Source organism: Sipha flava, unplaced genomic scaffold (assembly GCF_003268045.1).
Source record: "Sipha flava isolate LNK unplaced genomic scaffold, YSA_version1 42_pilon_pilon, whole genome shotgun sequence".
NCBI lineage: Eukaryota > Metazoa > Arthropoda > Insecta > Hemiptera > Aphididae > Sipha > Sipha flava.
The window spans coordinates 46,930-69,355 of record NW_020273159.1 but is presented as its reverse complement, the minus strand read 5'-3'; the positions used below and the strand labels follow the sequence as shown (position 1 = coordinate 69,355).

Below are 22,426 nucleotides of genomic sequence, written 5' to 3'. Positions count from 1 at the left end.
TTTATATTATAGTAACATAATTAATATAAAAGCTCACTGATTTTAATAATCAATATGTGAAACATTCATAACATACATCAATCGAGTTTAACTATATAAATATACGTTAATATATTAATATGAGGTTAATGTGTGGTTATTGATTATAAGTTCAGTTAACTTTTAATAAGTCGAATACAGACTATTGACAGATGTAAACACTCGTATTTTTCCGGTGATTAGTTAAAGATGGAATATTTTAATTTCTTATCATTATTAATTTTTTTCTGATGCATATCACATTTATTTTGATAATTATAAACAGAAATAATTATATTATATTTAATTAAGTAGTCACTTAGTTTCGATAACAAATATCCGTTTGGCCAAAACATAGATAAGACATAATTGTATTTAATTCCGCCACTATAGATTTTAAGGGGGGCGTAATTCGTTTAATTTCCTCTTCATGTAATCTTCAAGTTGTGAATAATCGACTAATGTATTCTGTATGAGTTCTTTGAGTACATGAGGCCATTCATGTTCCAATAAAAGTAGTTTGGCCATTGCTAGACACGTAGTGTTGATTAATGAATTGAAATGAACCAGTCCTTTGTGTCTCCAAATACATTCATCCTGAAAAAATACGTTACACGATTTACAAGTACTTCCTATAGTAAACTAATTCGATAACATCAAAACTTATTTGTTATTTAACAATATGTAAAAAGGATATGTCTACAAAATAATTGGTTGAATGTTGGAAATAATACCTAATACCTAATTACATAGTATTTATTTCAAATATTGATTGCTACTATATTATATTCATGCAGGTTGGTAAAATACGATTACTGTTACAGTTTTAAAACAAATGTTTTAATAATACATTTTTTCTATTTTTCCTTTTGATTACATTTTTTTTTTAAATTAAAATTTTTTTTTAAAGCCCGGTTGAAAAGAGGGCATTGAACTCCGGTGTGTATTATCCTAACCTCTTAACTACAATTATACATTTAATGGTTATTACCTGAGAGTTTCCATTTTTACGCCACTGCAGTGCTTCTTTGCACACAACATTTCGTAAAGCTGGGTCCGACGACTTTAACCACTTACATGCACTTTCCTCAGCGCTATAATCCAACTGTAATTTATTGAGCAACGGTGTCAACAATGATTCGGGCAGTGAACATAAAACCAAATTACTTAATCCCTTAAAAGTATCCGAAGATTTGGCTATCTGAGTTTCGTCCACCTAAATAATTCATTTTTTATGAGATAATCGCGATATAGAAAAAAATAAAACAATTATTTTGTTCATAATATGTACAAAGATTCATTTTTTAAACCTCGTTATCGTTGACGAATTTCAATCCCCAATGAGATAACCTATAAATCGCATAAGAATGCCATTCTTTTCGTGTGATCGGGTTACCGTCCTCGTGTATATATAACGAAGCTAGTCCTTGTAAATCGGCCAGTGCGTTCAACTGACCGAGGCAGTAAATATTGGTATCACGGAAAAAATAGTTTTCCGCATTCGGGAATCGATTTTTGATTTTGGAAAAAACTGGTACAAGTGAATTGAAATTAACGTAATTAAATTTAATGGTGGTCACGTCGACTGATTTCGACTGATTCCAGGGCTTGTCTATGTACCGTAAACTGCCTTGGCCGTACACGTTCAAGAACGTTCCTGTTATTTCGACCAAATAATCGCCACCTGTCAATAATAATAAATGAAATCAATGTAATAATATACATTGCACACGATCGATATCCGAAATTGAAATAAAAATAATATTTCGCCGTAATAATATACCCGGTAAAGACCCATTGAAAGTATAAGTACCAATAATATTTTATTGTTCGATAATTTTTTAATAATATATTTAGACGATTTAAAATCGTTTGAACGAAAAACAAAAAAAAAAAAAAAAAGTAACGAGAAAAACATCACATTGTTATGTTCAAATCGAATGCAAGCAGGAATGTATTTTCGTAGTTGGTCAAATCCAAAAACAGCCTTAGACATTATTAAATTTATTATTAAAAAAAAAAAATAGGTACGATTCATAGGAATATTAAAAGCAGGCCTAATAAAGTATTTATATATGTTACCGGCAATATGGATAACCCGGTATTTTGCAAAATATCTAAAATCACTCGATAATATACATACTATGAGCTTTGCCTAGGTATTATGTATAATGTCGATCGTGGAGTAGGCAATATGAAGAAAACAAACAAAATTGTCGTTTATCATAAATGTGCGTTCACAATTTAACGCAATAAAGATTAATATTCTTTTAAAACTACAATAATAATTCTGAGATATAATATTGAACGTACTAATAATTTTATTACAATATTTCTCGTTTTGGTGTTACTACTATGCATACGAATTTTTATAACAAACTACAAATTTTTTTTAAAAAAATTTGGCCTCTAATACTAGTTTTTTATCTGATGAACAGTATAATGAGTTGATAAAAATGCAATCCACAAAAATTGGCCAAGGATTTTTAAAATGTGTTTCTAAGTCCAAGTGTTAAAATAAAAAGTGTATTTGCCTTAAGAATAACATTTTGTGCACTTCAAAATGTCACTTTTCTACAACATGTTTTAATAAGTAAATAGTAGTTTAAGTAAAATATTTATTTAATAATAGATAAAAATTAAATTTTGTCTGTAATAAGAATAATAATGTATAATAATTATAAGAATCTTAATGTTATACAACATATAGTAAAATGTTTTGTACTTTGCCCAAAAAAAATTAGTATTTTGCATAATGCCTAGGCATTTTATAAGCTACCTAGGTTATATGTAAAATAATATTGAAAATCATATGTTTTATTTACATTGCCTAAAATTGGTCGGCAATTTGCATTATGTCTAGGCATTTTGCAAAATACCTGAGTTATCCATATTGCCGGTAACATATATATAGATAAATAATAAAGACCTTGTTCTTTGTTTTTGTCTTTCGAGTTGGAAGAATTTCCTTTTGGTTTCGGCCTGGACGTAGCCGGCCGAAAACTGTTCTCCTGCTGATCGCTTATTATCGGAGCCGACATCCGGGGGTTGGCGCTTTTTATCGGCCGACCATTATTTTTGTTGTTGTTAACCGCAGCAAATTCTTTGAGTGGTTTTCCTGCGGAAGGCGACTCGCCGCCGCCACTGGTGCTGCTGTTGCTGCTACTGCTGGCGTTGCTGCTCTCGTCGCTGCTGGAAGCGTCCGCGACGTTGCACAGACTCGAAACGCTCCTTTTGCTCTGCACGCTTTGGTCGGACGGGTACATGTCCAGACTGCTGCTGTCGTTGTGCCTGAACTCCGATTTCCTTCTCGTGGTCGGGCTCTGGTTCAGGTACTGGTTCAGTATCGGCGGTAACCTGGTCACCGGCACCGTTTCGATTTTCTCTTTTGTCGGGCGCCGGCACAGTTTCTTCTCCACGAACGTTCGGTTCTTGTACAGGAAGTACATTTTCTTTTTCCGCTGTTCCGCGGTCACCGCAGTCTCTTGCGCGTTGCCCTCTGACGGTTTCTCACACAGCGCAGAATCGCTCTTCGTTCCTGTGCACATCACATCAAATCCGATTTACAATCACTCCGTAGACGTACAAGTCATATATATATATATACGTATTAATTATATTAGTACGTATAAATTAAACCGTCTCGTATTTTGTCGACGATTTTAAAACCGGTCAGTTCCTTTATATACTTATACGTGTATAGGTGTATATTATTTTTTCAGACCGCTGCGGTCATCATCAATCATGACTATACTAAACATTCTAACAATGAGAAATAATCGAAATACAATACCAATTCATCTACCGATAACAATCTTACTCTGCCATGATCCAACGATAAAATCAACTAACTTTCCTGAAAATATGGGCCCTAATAATCGTTTTATTTTAGTAAGAGAAAAGACCGCGTTTAACAACAGGCTTTTACTGCGAAATGTCTAGTTACCATCTTATCCCTGTGATCAAAACAAATAACGAATGAAACTATAATGCTGTTTTGTTGAATTTAAATCAACCATTTGTCGAATTAGTATCACTGGACGCCATTTTCTATCACGTTTAAAAATGTATGTATATTTTATGTATATTAAATAATACATAAAAAAAAAATCCTTGGTATATTTTTATGAATAATTTTTAATTTTCTTTAATTTAAAGTTTCATACGAATTTATTGTTAGACGTAATGCAAATTGCAATAAATAGTTCAGTGGTTTTCAACCTCGAAGTCATGAAAAATAGTTCGGAAGTCCCTAAAAATAAGTAACAAATGGTTATTCATATCAAAATGTATTAATTTAATTTAATTATTACGAATGTACAATAACATGTTGAATAAAATAGCGTATAGCCTAATATCTTATCTGATGACGAATTATTAACTATAAGCTATTGTTATCATTGATCTTAATTGGATTGGCATTTAATGGCTAACCTGGTTATTTTTACTCTCGTACCTTATACGTGTATTTCAATTATTTTTGTTACAAATATTATATTTAATAATAAGTTTGGTTAAAAAACCAGATATAAGAGTAGCAATTTCTAATATAAAACCTAATATAGAAACTATAGTTTCAAAAATTCAAGCACAAGTTTCCTATTAGAACAAGAAAATTGTTAACACAAGTTTACATGTTATTTATTTAATTTTTACATTTTTTTTTTTATTTAAATTAACGTAGGTATTCAAAAAAATTTCATATTCTATTATTAATTATTTGTAGGGCTTGCATTAAAAAACAAGTAAAAATTGGAGGTCATGATTCGAAAAATGTTCAAAACCATTACTTTAGTTAATAAATAAAAAGTATTATTTGTAAGCTAGTCATGTGTAAATTGAATATTGAACTGTGTGTAAATCAAAATTCTATCAAACAGTAACCAGTGTAGTTAATGAAGAAGTTTCTTAAAAAAAAATAACGAATTACCAACACGTTTTTATATTTTGACATTTCAAAATGAAATAAGTATGTTCTAAAAAAAAACATAAGACACTGAGTACGACATGGTACGTACCTATATGGATTTAAATTGCTTGTTTAATTATTTGGTAACTAGGTTATAATAAACGACAGGAATACAATAAAAAAGCAGACAAATATTTCCAATCATAAGTTAGTAAAATAAACATTACCAGTTAAATTCTATTCACAAAAAAAAACATTAATAATATGCGATTAAAACGCATTGGTTATAAATCAGCTATGTGGTGTTAAAAGCAATTCAACATTATTACCACATATATGTCTATATTCGAGTGCAATGGTATTTAAATTATATTATAATAATGTAGTCATTAAAGTCTAACTATTGAATTATTAATTTTATGCAAGAGTAATGTTTATAATAATTATAATTATTGTGTGTGTTACGAGTCCACTTTTTTTCACTAAATATTTTCAATAAAATAATATAGATAAAATAACAATTTTAAAAATTGAACAAACAAATTTATGTATTTAAAAAAAATTATTTAGGGACAAAAAAATGACTAGGAACATGCAAATAGGTTTTTGAATATTTTATGAGTAAAGTAAACGTTGGTAATTTAACCTAGTCTGACATGGACAAATATTTAAAATTTTCCTATAAAAAACGGACTAGAAAAATACAAATACAATATACATATTTGTAAGTGAAATAATTCGAATTTTTAATTTGCAAATACATTATAAAAATGTTATGGTATACATGCAATATGGCATGTTTAATAGGACCTTTTACAACGCAGTACATTATTAGTTTATTATTTTCATTTAGTATTATAGTGTGATTGAAACCAACTATGCTATATAATTCGGAGTGTTGGGCGGTTGACAGGAGAATAGAACAGAGTATGAATGTTGCAGAAACGATAATGTTTAGATGGATGAGTGGAATGACAAGTTAAGATAGAATAAGGAACGAATATTTGAGAGGTAGTATTAGTGTAGCGTCAATAGTGGACAAGATGAGAAAAGATAGACTAAGACGGTTTGGGCATGTGAAGAGTAGAGAGGAAACAAAAGCAGAAAGAATTTTTATGAAAATGAACGTTGAAGGGAAAAGAGGATAAGGAAGACCAAAAAATAAATGGTTGAATACGATTGTGAATGATATGAGGGCTGTTTGTGTGTGTATAGGGGATGTAAAAAAAAAATCGAAACGAATGAAGGTTTAGGATAAAGGTGGCCGACCCCAAATAATTGGGAGAAAGTTTGGAAGGAAAAGAAGAAGGATAAGAAGATTTTCGTTTAGTATTTTCTTAATTGTATAATCGTGTGAATACGGCATATATAGGTTTACATTTTTATAAAAGCTGATCAAACTACCATAATGTAGTATAACCAAATTTCATTATCAGAACAATACAGCTTACCGTCTTCTGTTTCTGTTGAGCTTCTCAGATCCTTTAGTGAAGACGCTAAACTCGGGTACGCGCAGTGTTGAGAGCGCATTTGTTCCCAGTTTGATTTAGCGTTGTATATGATATTGTCGCGACCCTTTTTCCCCGGTTCTTGTGCAGAATTCGCAGCAACGCATTTGAGACTTTCTCGGGTTTCCTTCCAGATCACAGCTGCACGTTTCATCTGATCGGTCACCTGAAGCCGGTTAAGCGCCTGGAGCTGCGGGAGATGTGACACCAAGAACGACACGCATTCGTCGAATGCCGACACCGGGTTGTTGTCGATAGCTAACTCTTGGAGTTTGTTTAAATGCACCAAACTCGGCATGTCGTCAATACTGCGAACAATTTTGCACCGCTATGATCACACGAAGACTGCAGATCGTCGAATCGAGTGTTTTCGTACAAGTACGAGTGCATGTCGTACCGAACAGTGTACGAGACTCACGTGTTTATTTCGTTGTTGCTCAGAAATAGTTTCGTCAGTTGTTGAGTTTCCGAGAACCCCAAAAGGCATTTCAAACGATTTCTTCGAAGATTGAGTTCCCGCAACGATCTTAGCCCGGCGAGGTCCAACGACCCCAACACTTTGATCTGATTTCCGGCCAAATTCAAAACTTTTAACTCGCCTTGACCTTGCAGTCCGCCCACTTGAGTTAATTGGTTGCCATGCAAGTCGAGTACTTCCAATCGATGTAACGTTTTTAAACCTTCAATACGTTTAATTCTATGACAAGTTTAACAAAAATAAAAATAAATCAATACCAACACGGTGGTATATATATATTTTTTTTAATAATTTCTGTTCGAATAATATAAAGTAATCCATTGTAAACACATATTTTTTAACGCAAACAAGTTTACCGATTTTTCCCCAGCAAAAGCACACGTAGATTGTTCAAGTTTTCTAGACCTGTGATTCTCTCCAACTGGTTACCGTAAACGTCCAAGAAAACCAGTCTAGACAAACCGGCACCAGCAATACCATCTAATTTCGTGAGTAAGTTATGTTGCATGGATAATAGCCGAAGTCGAGCTTCGCCCATGATCACCGGGACGGTCATTAAACCACGCCTTAACAAATGTGTAAAAGACAAACATAAATGTGATTCGCACAGTGTTCCGTATGATTTTTTACGTACGCGTTTGTTTTTATAAAACGTTATTAAAAATACCTGTCCAAACTCATTCTCTCGGGATTACGGCTCTTGGTGGTTTGCGATCTAGATGCTTGGATTTTTCCATCTGTCAGCGTTTGTAACGACACCGTGTTCGTATTGGTCATGGTTTCATTTAGATTGTTGTTGCTCCTTAAAAATTATTCCAACACACCATTAATATTGCGGACGTTACAACAATATTATGACGTGTTGACGGGTAATAATTATATTTAGATGTATTGTAATATATTCGCGTATTACTTGACAACGGACGATCGTTTTTGATGAAGGCGAGGCTGAAGAGCTGCGGGCAACAATGGTATGTTGGTGCATGTTTGCCTGCGCTGTGAATCACTCAAACTGCCGTCCGCGAGTTCTGTGTTTACTCCGAATATGGCAAAATCCGAGTTTTCGTGCTTCGAACATCGAATACAACAATAACGTTACACAATAATAGTCAAGTATTCAAAGCAATTTGTTGGAAACTTCACGGTTATAATAATAATCATAACCCACTCGATCGCAATAAAATATACATAACGCAAGTGTTTTATTATTCATATTATTATATGTCAATTTAGTATAACACATGTATATATTTATAGATTAAATAATATAATAATAATGTACATAAAACGGTATAAGTTTGCATGAAAATAATGATACTCACGGTTGAAATTATTCCACCGTTCAGCGACATAAAGTCAGCCATTTGTGTATTTGTCGCCATAGCAAAATAGCGTGTGTGTAGTCATTTCGATTTATACAATAGGGTTCTATAGCACGGCACTATGGCATGACTGCTGTGCCAGGCCCCTTCTTCGCACTAAAATAGTGTATAGTACGAAACTTATTCGATTTTTATTTATCCACAGCAAAAGTCGGCGACATCCCTACCATGCCAAAAAATTACCCGATTCATAAGGGGAAAAAATATAAGAGTTCACGTCATACAGTTGATGTACGTGAATATATACGTGTATATACACACGTGAGTAGATACCTATTATTTTAACGAGGTTGTACGTTTTAAAACGCACACGGAAAAGAGTGCTATTTACTACTAGTATTGACGCAAAACTATAGTATGTTCGTTATATCTGAATATTTTTCGTCCACATTTTTATAGTATAAAGACTGATCTTCTTAAAATTGTATTCGTATTTTAACAGTATAATTATATCTTAACACTATTAATTAAATATTTAATAATTTTATTAGGATGGTTTAACAGAATATATTCCATATCTTACTTAAGCCAATAACATTTCAGAAAAGGATACTTATTAAAAATGTTTATGTAACGGTGACCAATTATAATGTGTAAGAACAAACTAACTTTGAATTTAAGTGTCATATTGTTACATTATCTGTCGTTAACAATGGATTATTAAAAAAAAAATTAACGGTTTCAAAGATGTTAATTTGTTCTAATGCAAGTACGATTTATCTTAGGCTCGGTAGTGGATTTAAAGGGGGGCGAAAGGCCTTACCTCTCCCATTCGTCGAAAATGTTTAGTATGTTTTGATTAAAATAACTTATCACCATCCATCGTCACATCATAAGGCATATGAACATATTAACATATATTTAAAATTTGACATTCCTGCGAGGTTTGCGGTTCATAATTTTGTAATGAAAATGTTTCCATAAATAATTACTAACGTCACATAATAATAAACTATTATCGCCGGCAAGAAATAAATTATTAATTAAAACAACTTATTTCTCACACAAAGCACTACATGTTAGCGATTATTTAGGTATTGAACTGGACATGTCCACTTTCGGAAACAATAAAACCCAGTGGTGCCCAACACGTAAGGTAAGTGGGATAAATACTCCAGAACTTTTTTAGGTGATGAGTGGGTTAGTAGGCGGGTGACTTAATGAGTGCTATATTTATTATTTTTATTATTGTATGATAAAATATTCTATAATATTAGGTAATTACAAGATAGTAAATACTTGTAGTTAATATTATATTATAATACTTGCTGTTTAATTATGATTTTTTGGTGATTGGGTGAGTACCTTATCTACAAATAGGATTTATCCCAGTGAAATTAAAAAGATTCGGCGCCACTGATAAAACCATTTTGGCATAGAATGAATGAAAAACAAGTAGGCAAATTATTTAAACGGGAATCAAGAAACAAAATAAAACACATATTATATGGTGGTAAAATGGCTCACCCTATGCCTAAATGTTTATTTTTGTGTAAACATCAAATTTGACCAAAACAAATATTTTTTGGACAAAAACATAATGCATCTAAACATTTTTTTACACAATATTTTTCAATATAAAAATGAGATGCAATCAACTAAATTTACAAACTAAAACATAAAATAGATAGTGTTTACTGGTTAACAAATACGACAAAAAATAAGTAGATTTTAATGTTACACAAATAACATTCATGTAAATTGTTTAAATAGCCAAGTTCTGAAATACTTATATTTGTTTTTCTGAAAATTTCTTCCAATAATGAATTGAACGTTACATTAGTTTACAGTAATTTTAAGATAATATGTGGAATGTAAAACTTAAGTGGATTAGAAAATATCAACAATTTAGATTTTCAATAAAAAATTAAAAAAAAAATGGTAAAATGATTAAGTTTCAATTAAACTTAATTTTATGGCACTAAAAAAAAAATAATAAAAATAATTTCCTATTATTAAATGTTTTAATCCACTTATATTTAACATGACACATGTATAATATTATTATTGTTTCTTGTTTATACAATCAGATTAAATGATCATTAAGATTTAAAACAACAGTGATTTCTTTTAAAAATTATGATAAAAAAAAAAAATTCACAAAACACAATACTATTTAAAGGAACATCAATACATTTTACACTAAGAGTATTAGATTAAGTACACAATATTTTTGAAAAATGTTGAATTATACTGTCAAATTTAGTAGACTAAATTAATTTATATTTAACGTATAACAAAGATACTTCAACAAAATTATACATAGAAAGTTTAACAGAAACATAATTAGTCAACTCAAATATAAAATAATAATAGTACAGTAAAATGTCTAACATAATATTTTATGTATGTACAATATTAATCTATGCAATGAATTTATTTAATTTATGCATGATAGCTGTGATATTATTAGTAATATTAGTATTGCACACATTTGAAAACAAATATTACTAAAATTAAACTTTATTGAAATTAAAATTCCAATGATATTGAATATGAAGCAGATTTTGTAAAATACTCAGATGATTCTAAAAATAATAATTAAAACTGGTTCTAAAATAACGTGTACAAAATAAAAGTATCGTTTCAAAGTTACAAACTTAAAAAATCAAACATCTATCAGATACAAAATAATTCTATTAGTTTCTAAACAAAAAAAAAAAGTAGTTTATTGGTTAGTATAAGGATTAAAAAATATCATTAAAATAATTTGTTCACAAATTTGTTAAATTTTTTAAAAACTTTTCTCAACTTACTAGTGGCCCCCTTTATTTTAGGCCGGACCACATATTGATAGTCTCATTCGTTTTTAGTTCGATCAGGCTTTTTATCCCATTCCTCACTTTCACGGTCTGAAATAGCTTCTTCCAAAGAAGCTAGATTTGGTTTACTGGATACTTCTTGAGTAAAAAATTCATCATCTTCAAATGGGTCTGTATTTCTAGCAAATATATTAATAGACTCTGATTTTTTCATTTCTTTAGGTGAACTTGATATCTCTTCTTGAGGAATTTTAACTTCTTTGGCCGTAAAAACATCATCATCTTTAAAACTGAATTCACTAGATATACTACCTTTAGCAGCAGCATTATCTGGTGTAAAATCATCTTCAAATGGAGAACGCTTTGATGCTTCAATTTTCGAGTTTGAATCAATAGACCTATGACCACTATCAGATCGTTTTGGTCTTCTAGCATTTCTATTAGTTTTTGAACTAGTGGACGGAGATGGTTTAGTAAGGTATCCCAAATCAGAACAAGTACTCACTGTTTTGGTAAATAATGAAGAATCGGGACTATCAGGTGTGAAGTTATCATCAAAAGGAGAAGTTTGATTACGTTTCAATGACCATTTTTTTGTTGATCTTCTAGACCAATTTTGTTCGAGCTCAGATTCGCTTAAGTCCAATTCTTCTTGACTATAAGGTTTTCTAGGTGGAATGTTACGCTCTTCATCACTACCTTCACTCCGCCGATGATATGATCTTCTTGGTTTTCTGGGTGTTGTTGTGGATATATATCTATTCTTTCTTGGTAATCTATACCGCATTTTTATATCATCATCGTCACTATTATCAATAGGTGGCGGTCTAGGGTAATTCTTATATCCTTTTGGAATTGGTGGTCCATATCGATCCCAATTATATTGCTCTTCCAAGTATCTTCTTCGTCTTTCATACATGAGCCTTTGGTATTTTTCATCATCCCAATTGGGTGTAGAAGGTATTTTTTGAACTCTTCTATCTATATCAGGACGGGCATAAATACGTCTTTTATCATCCTTTGAGGACCTTCTTCGCTCGTCATCCATATGTGGTACTCTCCAATGTGGTGGAAACATATATGGAGGCTCCCATTCATCACTATACCTAGTTTTTTCATCCCATGGTGATGGTTCACGATGCCGAGGTGATATTTTACGATTACTTCTTCTGTTATGTTTTCTTCCATAATAAGGTTCATCCTCATACATAGATTCACCATCACTCCAGCCATTTTCAGTTTGAGGAAAATCTTCAATTGAACTTTCTAGACTTCTTTTGGCATTATCCCAATTATCTTCAGACTCTTCACAATCATCCCAACTAGATGAACATTTACTACGGTTTGAAGATACCTTTTTTAAATTTACTTTTGGTTTAGGAATAGGTTGTTCTTGATCATGTGTAGACCATGGAGAAGTTATTTTTTTGGCAGTTTCTGGCTCGACATCAAAAGTTGCCCAGCATTGAGAATTATCGAATAATTTCTGACTTGCATTATTTTCTATCAGTTCAGGATTCTCTATAACTGTTGTTGTAGCAGAGTCTTTTATAGTTTCACATTCTATTGCTTCTTTTACATCTTCCTTTTTAATAACATGATTTTGTTCTTCGTAATCATCATCTTCATCATCATTTCCACCTATATCATCATCTTCATCATCATCTTGGTCGTCTTCAACATTTTTAATTTCAACCACTTCTTCATCAATAACGTTTTCATCTTTATTCGAAGATACTTGATCATTATTTAATTCAATAGCTTGTTCTGAAATATTACTGTTATGATTTTTTTCAATAGGAAAGTTTTCTGCTGATTCTTCTTCATAAGTTTCATCTTTCATAGGAATATCTCTCAAGGCTGCATATTTATCGTTTTCTTTAATTCCAGTATCAGTTTTTTCTTCATCTAATAACTCCCTAAATACTGCATATTTATCATATAAAGATTTTTCAGGTTCTTTCTTTTCTTCTTCAGTCTTTTTAAGAACACTTTGTGGTTCTTCATTACCATTAGTAGTTGTTAATTTGGACAATCGTAAAGTCAATTCTTTTAAAGTCATCTTTGACAAAGAAGTAGGAGATATTCTTAAAGTATCTGCTAAATCACTAAACCCTGTTTTAGTTAATTGACTTAATGTAATATCCAATGAAGTAGACCCATTTGATTTTGATTCATTGCTAGTTTTTCTCACTGATACTGGTACTAAATAATATTCTGAATCCAGTTCTTCTTTTTTTTTCTTAATATCATTTTTTGGTTTTCTAGATGGCAATGGTAATGGAGGAGCTTCATTATCTTGTTGTGTAGATGGTAAACTATAGGAACTTACATAATTTTCTATATAATCATAATGGTTATTCCGTGTACGTATTGGTTTTACATTTTTAGAAGATACTTGTTGTTTTTTAGGTGGTAAAGGTGGAGGCTCCAATGAAGATGACGGTCTTGGTGGAGGTTCAGGAGCAACGTCTATTCGTTGAGGTAATGTCATCAATTTCATAATGGCATAATCATCTTCAGGTGAAATTGGATCTTCATTTCTATAATAATCTGGACTAGGAGTTTTTCTCATTTTTAACTTAGATCTATTTTTAGACATTAAATTATATTTAGGGGATGAAGAAATATTGTATGGTTTTTGTGTTTCAGGTGGAAGGGAAACTTTTAACAATCCTTGAGCAGAATTTTGTGATGATGAACTATCACTTTTTAACAATGGAGATTTATGTTGCAACTGTGGTGAAACTGGTTTAAGAGATTCAAATGAAGAAAAATCAGCAAACTCCATCTCAACAGAATTTGAATCATGAGATTTAATAAAATTATCATTTTTAAATGGATCTTCAATAAATCCAACAGAATCTTTAAATGACAGATCGGAAGAAAATGAATGGCTAACAGCTTTAGTTGGTAAATTTTGAGGTTGTTGCTCTGAGATTTTTTCGTTTTCATGTCCAGCAAGTTGATTAAGTATTTTTTTAGGAGGATTCTTAAGTTCTTGAAAAAAATCTTTCTTATCCACATATGGTTTACTGCGACCAGTTCCTAATGGATCTAGTTCAGTAAATACATCAAATGCATCAGACTTAATTGGGCTTGTACGATTAACTGATTCATTGACCTATAAAAAAAAAATATATATATAACTAAACCATTATTATGCAATTGTTAAAAATAATTTCAATATTATAAAAATTCAAAATTAAAATCAGATTTTATAAGATAATCAATACAAAACACTAAGCCATTATTCTTTATAGATTTATTAAATAATTTAACTATGAAAAAAATAAATATTTTTCTTATTAATTATAATGATTATTTAAAATAAATATACATAATACATATATATTTATTTATATGTGTATAAGAATGTGTGTATGTATTGGGTTATCTAAGAAAATTGCAACCTTCGCAATCTCTAAATGAAAATTATTACTTTAAAATTAATGAGTCAGATAAGTAGAGAAATGTTTTATTTTTTTTTTTTTTATACAAATTATAATCAATCTTATATTCTGTTTTGAACCAATCCAATTTTAATTCAATTATATAGTAGATGAAAATTTAATTTCAACATTATATTGAGTAGATTAAAAATATTAACCTTTTAAAATTAAAATACTACTTTACAAATGATATCTAAAAATTTAAAACTTTATTATTATTTAAATGTATGCAAAAGTTTATATGAATTTAAAATAAAATATCATAATCAAATTAAAAAAAAAGAAATACCTCAATATAGAGTTATGTTATAACTAGAACTTGATAACCTGAATAAGATTTTGAGTTCCTTCAATTTTATTTTAATAATAATAATTTATATGAAAAATTATAATTGTTTTTCATTCTTCCTCTTTGAAGTTTCTATAACTCAAATGTAAAATAAGTGTAACTAAAAGTATATAAAAAATATGTTAAAATATAATATTATAAATATAAATGTAAAATTGAAATAATAACATATAGATAAATTTAAAAAAATATGTCACTACAAAAATAAAAGCTACATATTAAATATTTTAATGGATTTTCTATACAGTGTCTGACGAATATATATCAATTGCAAAATCTCCTAATATAAAAAAGATAATCAAATTCTATGTTTTCACATGACATACTAAGTAATAAGTAATTCAAATAGAGAAAATAATAATTTACCTTAAAATCAGATGACTGTAGAGATTGACGAACTTCACTAGGATTTGTAAGACTAAAAATACTTTCAGTTTCTTTATCAAACCAATGTTTTTCAGGTTGTCCACTTGAAGTTGCTGAACTATTTCGTGTTCTTCGTTCTCCAAAACTAGGTGGTGGTGGTAATTTAGTTAATACAGTTGGAATACTAGTAAAAGAATCACCAAATGGATCACTTGATGGTGGAGTAATACTATCCATTTGTGACAATCCTTGCTGAAGATTATTCAGTTCAAGCTCCAAATTCAAAAGATCATTGGCATTTGGGATTGTATTTTTAAATTCAGATTTTTCCAAACTTGATAAATCACGGTTGAATCTTTTAGAGCCATCATCATTACAACTAATCTATAATACATTTATGTAAAATTATCAAAACATAAATAATTATATATATATATATATAAAATCATTTACACTATAAAAATAAATAGACATACATGGTCAGTTTTTGATGTTGTACTAGCAAGCGCTTCTAGATAGAGTCCACTGCCTTTCATAATTTGTTGCTGTCTAGTCATTTCGATTTCTTGTTTTTTTAACTCAAAAACTGTTTGAAAAAGATCTCTCATGGTTATAACAACCTGAAAATATAACTACTAGAAATACACAAATTTAAAAAAAATTATATAACATTACCTGGCTTGCGGCTTTATCAGTTTTTATACCGAAAAATCTATGGCCCGTATCAGGAGAACCAAATATGTATCCAAACGCTCTAGAGTCAACCATGTCTTGTGCTATGAATGAAATTTTATGTATTGGATGGTGGTATAAACAATCCTGTAATTTTTTGAATATAGTTTAATATAAAGTAGTAAAATATAACAAATATTTTAACTTACCCCAGTCTTTTCATCTCTCAATTTTAATCCATCAATAGCTACATTAATTGTGATACGTTGTTTGTGTTCTCCAGCAGCCCGAATAGCCATCTTTAAATCAAACAACGCTTCTTGGCACATTCTATCCCCTCGAGCTTCACTGACTTCCAATATGCCAATAAGTTTAGCTTTAAAACTAACTCCATCTCCCATAAATCGTATTGCACCACCTTTATCTGCTACAAAAACAAATAACAGTAAATAATAACATATATTTTCACCACAAAAGGCATTAATTACAGAACACGACTTTTATCAACTATTGCTAATAAAATTTAAATGTTAAAAAAGTACAAAACAATAAACATTATTATAGATTGGCATTAAAAAAAAAAAAAACACTGGAAAACTTACATTTAAACGGACTGGTTTTTCTTCTAAGAGTTTGCATGGTTCCAAATAAAAATCACGAATATTACGCAATTTTAATTAAATATTACATGAAATTAATTTTTTACGATCTACAATTTATTTCATTTGAACATTCGGAAATGTTTCCGACTATAGGCAAACTCGAAAACAGCCGCCCGGTGGGGGTGACAGACCATCCACCCAGAGACGAAATTAATCAATATTACTCAGTCTGTACAGCAATGTAGCGAGAAAGTTCGGCTACACGCTATATATACCTACAATAAGTTTTCGTGTTCGTTTGTTTTTTTAATTTTCTATCCAACAATCAATATAGATAAACACTATTTAACTTTAAATAATTTAGTGGAATGATAAATTGTTTTGATACAAGAACTTTTTTAGTCACGTATAGTAAATTCATAAGTGAGAATATCGTCTGATCTCGGATGTGTACGCGCTACTAACACGTGCATTTCTAAGACTGTAGTCAGTACTCAGTAAATAATCACGTATTTTCAACTCTCAACTTGTCGATTTTGGTTGTTTTTCTAGCCAACTGATCTAAATAAACGTCGCATGGTCAACGCTACTACTAAAGGAACTGCATACACAATTTTGTGGAATCTGTACTTATATAGAAGTACAAATGTAAAACGTAACTTTCATTGACATGAGTACACGGCAAAGGCTGTTTTCGATATTCTTGTACTCCATCAAAAAAATTATAACATTATTTTAATAGGTCAAACAGAAATATATAGGTAGTAATAGGAAAATAATATTTAAATTATCACTAACTTAAAACTCAACGAACAAGTCCATTGAAGATTAATTTACCGTTTTGAATTGTCAATACACTTTTTACCTCGCTTTTTACTTATGTAAAAACAATAATTCAAACCTAATTAAGAATTTTAATATTTTTAGTATTTAATTACTCTATAGGTATGATTTTATTACATTAAACTAATAAAAAAATAGTTTTGTAATGTTATTAGAGGTGTTTTTACAAATTTCCTGATTTCGATCCAAGACAAAAAGAAATTTAAATTAATGGCCAACTTAAAATGTATTATACCTATTTTATAATAATATACCTAATATTTACAATTATAAGATTGCAATAAAAAATGAATTCAAAAATCATAAATGAACTATTAAGTAAGTACAGAAAAAGAGAATATTTAATACAATATGTCATAACTTGTATTAAAGTATAACGATAAAAATGGTTTTTATCATTATTGCAGTTATTTAATAATAATTAAATGTTTTTATTACAAACATATTTACTTTATAAAAATAATTGAATCTATCCCTAACACAAAATTTTAACATACGCTACTGAATGTTATAAATAATTATAAATGTATTATAATAAATAAATACATTTTACTAGATATTTAAATAAAAGTAATTTACGGACCATAATACCATATTACATGGTTAACAGTTTTTAGTCCTATCACTGTTAGAGTGAATAAAAATACTTCCCTGTTAATAATTTACTATATAATTTTTAACTATTTTTTGAATATTGATAAAAAAGACATTTTTCATTTAATAACATTAATTTTATAATTTAACTGTAGTTAATTAATTAATTTAATTTTTTATAAATTATCAATATTTATAATATTAATTTAACACTAGTCAAATGAAAAATGTTTTTCTAAGAATAAAAATAATGGATTAATAGCAGATTTAATATGGATTAATTTTTTTCAATTTAATTTTACTACATTATTATTTTTTTTTTTTTTTGTTGTAATTTATGCATATAATATTTTATTTAATACATCTAGTATTAATTTTAAGTTTTTACCCATTAGTTATAGTTATAATAAAATAGGTCAAAAAAATAATAAAAACTATAATCACATGTAATACAACTGTATTTTTAACCACAAGATAAAGAATCATGAGAAAGTTAAAAACTGAAATAAATAATTATTACATTTTTATTTTCTTTCTTAATTTATTATAAGTTTTATTTAGTATTCAGTTTTGTATTTTATTGCAAACGTTTAATAAGTTCTATACATGAATTACAAATGTAATATCAAAATATTAATAACATTCTTAAATTATAAATTCATGCATTATATATATAATAAAAGTTAAATTATAGAAATATATACATTTAATGATAAATTAATTAAATAATAAAATGCAAATATATATGTAGTATTAATAAGTAAAAAAATATAATAATTAAAAATATTTGATAATCAATAAAACGTTATGAGTTTATTTATGTATAATAAATAATAATTTATTTAAATAAATTTGATTGAAATGTTGTGTTTACCTTTAAAAACAACTGGTAGCTTATTAGCATTTTTCAATGTTTTAAACGATTCTTTGATCTGAACCAATCCTTTTTTTGGTGCTTCTTTCAATGTATGCAACTTATTTTCCTTGTTATTGTTGTGTTCGTTCAATGATTTCGGTTGTGTTGATGTTAGTCCCTTGATGTTTTCCATCTTTTACACAATACACTTAATAAGTGCAATAAATTAAAATAATTGTTTAAAATTTTTGTTAAAATCCGAAAACATTGCCATTGAGAAATTATTAATAGTTAAGTAGTAGGTTCATCGACAAAGTATAGGATTATATTCAAATAAAAACGAAATTTATCGATTTTTATTTATTATTTTCTTTTATTCAAGTGTGTTATCAGATACTTTGTTTTGTTTGATAAATCCAGTGTGGCAATGTGTAACAGTGTAGCCAATAACGAAAAACGTAAAGAATATTTTAAAATCGTCTTTTCGCAATTATAATTTGTGCACGACTACGAATCTTAATTCGTGAGCTCCATCAACGCATGAACGTAATTTAAGGGGGGCGGTAGGAGTGATCACCCTTCCCATGTATTGTATTTAAGTAACCATAAATTATGATTTACGGTGTATACCACTTTAATGAACATTATTTAAGCCCAATAATTTTGAAGAAGGATAATCGCTCCCCCTCCAGGCAAAAAAATATGAACTCCTATTTACGTTCCTGAACCCTCGAAGCCCTAAGTTAACTTGTTCATGGTTTTACTTGCCTATGCCTTACTGAGTAGAGACTTCAGAAATATCAGAACAATTTTATAATTAAATTGTAATTCATTGTTAATACATACAATTATATTTAATCGAAATACGTCAACGAAATTATTTCTATTAATTCGTTTTATCAATTGTTAAACGAACAGAAAAGAAATTTGGAAAAATGATATGCTGAAACGCCTGAAACCTAATACAAAAATGGAACAGTTTGCTAAGGAACTGTTTCCAATACGGCACGTTAAAAAGGATTAACAGTTAATTGATTTATTTCAAAGTATGATGATTGAAACTATTAACGTTCTAGCAGATTAGGTACCCGTCTAATAAATCTAATAATTTCTGTACGGTGAACCATATACAACATATGTACTGTTAATAGTTAAATTTTATTCAATTGTTTTACCCTGACGTAAAAAATAATTGTGTACATCATTTTTTAACGATCTTCAGGTGGCTCGAATCATTTGGAATTATATATAGGTACTGTAAGTCAGTAAACGTTAATTACATTAGTCACGGCGTTGGTCGAATGTTATTTAAACGTTACTGATGATTTACACACGCGAACTGCTGATGCGATTTCGCGAGTCGCCACAGCCGCCCTTGAGTCATCGTTCACGTTCCGTTGCTGTTTGTTAATAAAATAAAAATATTATGACACGGCAAACGCAACGGCGGCGTTACGATACCGGATCGTTATGTTACAGAAATTGTTTCGAGTATATGCTTGCAGTTAGTTAATTGGAATATGTGTACCGTAATAAGACTGACCAGTGGCGTGTTTACACGCAAGCACTATAATAGGCACGTGCTTGTAGCACTGAACTTTTGAAAGCACATTTTTTTTAAATTGACATGGTTTTGACACGTGGGCGCTTGTTATAATATTTCTGTAAAAAATTAACCAAATATGTAACGTGTCAATTGCATCTATAACTGAATAGATTTTTTAATTTTTAATCGTATGGAACTAGTAATATTAGCAAAGATTCTTTATTACAAATCATTTTCCGAGAAAAATACTGAAATAATATCGAAAACTTGGGAGTATTATCACAGACTATGAAATTAAATTTTAGATACCAAGTACTAATACATAGTAACAGGACCGTCATCAGGGGAGGAGACAAAAGGACCATTTAACCCCAGTCCTCGGTCTAGAAAAGTTATTAAGAAGCCTCCTTAAAGTCAAAATTGATTAGAAATACTCGGTGTTACCCATTGGAGATTAATATTTCTAAGCTATTTTTCTTTATGAAATATTAATACATTTAATTAAATAAAATTAATTTAAATTTGCATTTGAGCGCTATTAATCAGGCTACATTTTCAGATATTTTAATTTTTAAATAGTTATAATTGTAAATTATTGTGGTTATTGCCGGAGTGTGAATAATGACATTTATTATCCAAATTTACTTAAAAGTTCGTCATCCAAGTATCGACGCAACAACTCCTGAGTTCTTATTTTCTATGGATATTTATAATTATATAGGAATAAATTACATTCTTAATAAATGTGGTAACTGATAATACATTGTTGAGAAGTTGTTAAAAATTTAATTTATTATATCAATGTATTTAAATGACCTTGATCGGTTGCGGTTTGGAAAATTAACATTTAACCAATATTTTGTAAGCTTGGTGTATATTTTTTTTATCATACTCGTTTATTATCATGATGAACGAGGGGTCCCCGAATTTGCCCCGAACCCTAAAAAGCCTTAAAAATCCTATATAGTTGTATTTTAATAATTTAGAGAATGTATTTTTCTCAGACTTCGAGCATACAATTAGTAAACATGTTAATACACTCCCATCATTGATTGCGTGTAATTTGTGTGTAAATGATTTTACCTTATTCGTTGGCGAGTGTTAACCCACGGAAAGAGAAAGAGACAGAGAGTGAAAACGTTGATTGACGAAACATGTTTGACGTACATTTACCGAACTGAAAAAGAATCATTTCAACGTGTTGAAAATTCAAAATAACAAGTTATCATGTATTAATAATGAAAAAAACTGCGACTATGTTACAGGCATAAACTTCCGTCGTGCGTAGGTACAACTGCGTATGATGTGTGCACAAACAACGTTGATAAATTACATTCTAGGATTCGACACGAATGCGGTTAAGACTTTTGGGCCACGAGATCACTCGAAATAGTGCGCTAAAATGTAATTGAAAAAAAAAAATGCAGGCGATGAGCGGAAAAAATATGTTCTCGACTAGGTTTCACGTATAATAATACGATTGAAATCACTTCACGTTCGACTCATTGCGATGCTACACACTAGCCTTGTACTCACTGATAAAAAAAATTACGTACGAGTGTATGACACGGTTCGTTTTTAATCGATCTGGTCGTTCGTTCGATGCCACAAATGTATACATCAAGCTCCGTACAATCACAAGCACTCGTAACTAACGCATAAAGACTGTCGATTATACAACACGATTATCAATTATAACTGCAGAACTGAGCACCACGAACACTCAATTTCCGTAGGAAATGAGAGATTTTAGATACATAATAATGTATTGTCGCTATCATATTATTATTGTCGTGGATTTATTTATACGTTTGAACTCATTATGTGATGAACGAATATTTTTTTTTCATTATTTAGAAAATTAAACAATATGTACGCATATAGTACAATAAGCATGAGAGTAGAAAAATAAACAATAGTTTATAAATAAAAATAAATGATTAATTATAAGTATTAAACGAACATTTTTAAACGTCAGTTTTTATAAAATAAGTAGATGTTTAGAATTTGACAGTGTAATAGAGTGTAATTGAAAAAAAAATGCATAGAAAACTTTTTAAATGGAAATCAGATGGCTACTACACTCGTC

General features: G+C 29.6%; 2 protein-coding genes across 5 annotated transcripts; both read right to left on the bottom strand.

Moving 5' to 3' along the window:
• Positions 1 to 94: 94 nt before the first annotated feature.
• LOC112689200 (leucine-rich repeat-containing protein 49) lies at positions 95 to 8,401 on the bottom strand. Its single transcript, XM_025562781.1, has 10 exons — positions 8,236 to 8,401; positions 7,827 to 7,981; positions 7,581 to 7,715; positions 7,270 to 7,479; positions 6,854 to 7,132; positions 6,379 to 6,743; positions 2,948 to 3,556; positions 1,329 to 1,702; positions 1,010 to 1,234; positions 95 to 615 (listed from the first exon to the last, which is right to left on the bottom strand). The coding sequence occupies exons 1-10, from the start codon at positions 8,293 to 8,295 to the stop codon at positions 415 to 417; spliced, it is 2,613 nt and encodes an 870-aa protein (XP_025418566.1). The 5' UTR covers positions 8,296 to 8,401; the 3' UTR covers positions 95 to 414.
• Positions 8,402 to 10,991: 2,590 nt separating this feature from the next.
• Positions 10,992 to 21,846, bottom strand: LOC112689198. Of its 4 annotated transcripts, none has more exons than XM_025562778.1 (8): positions 21,601 to 21,846; positions 21,421 to 21,514; positions 18,810 to 20,453; positions 16,106 to 16,320; positions 15,900 to 16,043; positions 15,701 to 15,844; positions 15,225 to 15,608; positions 10,992 to 14,181 (listed from the first exon to the last, which is right to left on the bottom strand). In XM_025562778.1, exons 3-8 carry the CDS (start codon positions 18,982 to 18,984, stop codon positions 11,095 to 11,097), a joined length of 4,149 nt encoding a protein of 1,382 aa, XP_025418563.1. In that variant the 5' UTR covers positions 18,985 to 20,453; positions 21,421 to 21,514; positions 21,601 to 21,846; the 3' UTR covers positions 10,992 to 11,094. The 4 variants fall into 4 exon arrangements, with proteins under 4 accessions (XP_025418563.1, XP_025418562.1, XP_025418564.1 ...); XM_025562777.1 differs by having other exon boundaries at positions 16,106 to 16,323; positions 21,601 to 21,845; XM_025562779.1 differs by lacking the exons at positions 18,810 to 20,453; positions 21,421 to 21,514; positions 21,601 to 21,846 and adding an exon at positions 16,499 to 16,640 and having other exon boundaries at positions 16,106 to 16,323.
• Between the last annotated feature and the right edge of the window lie 580 nt (positions 21,847 to 22,426).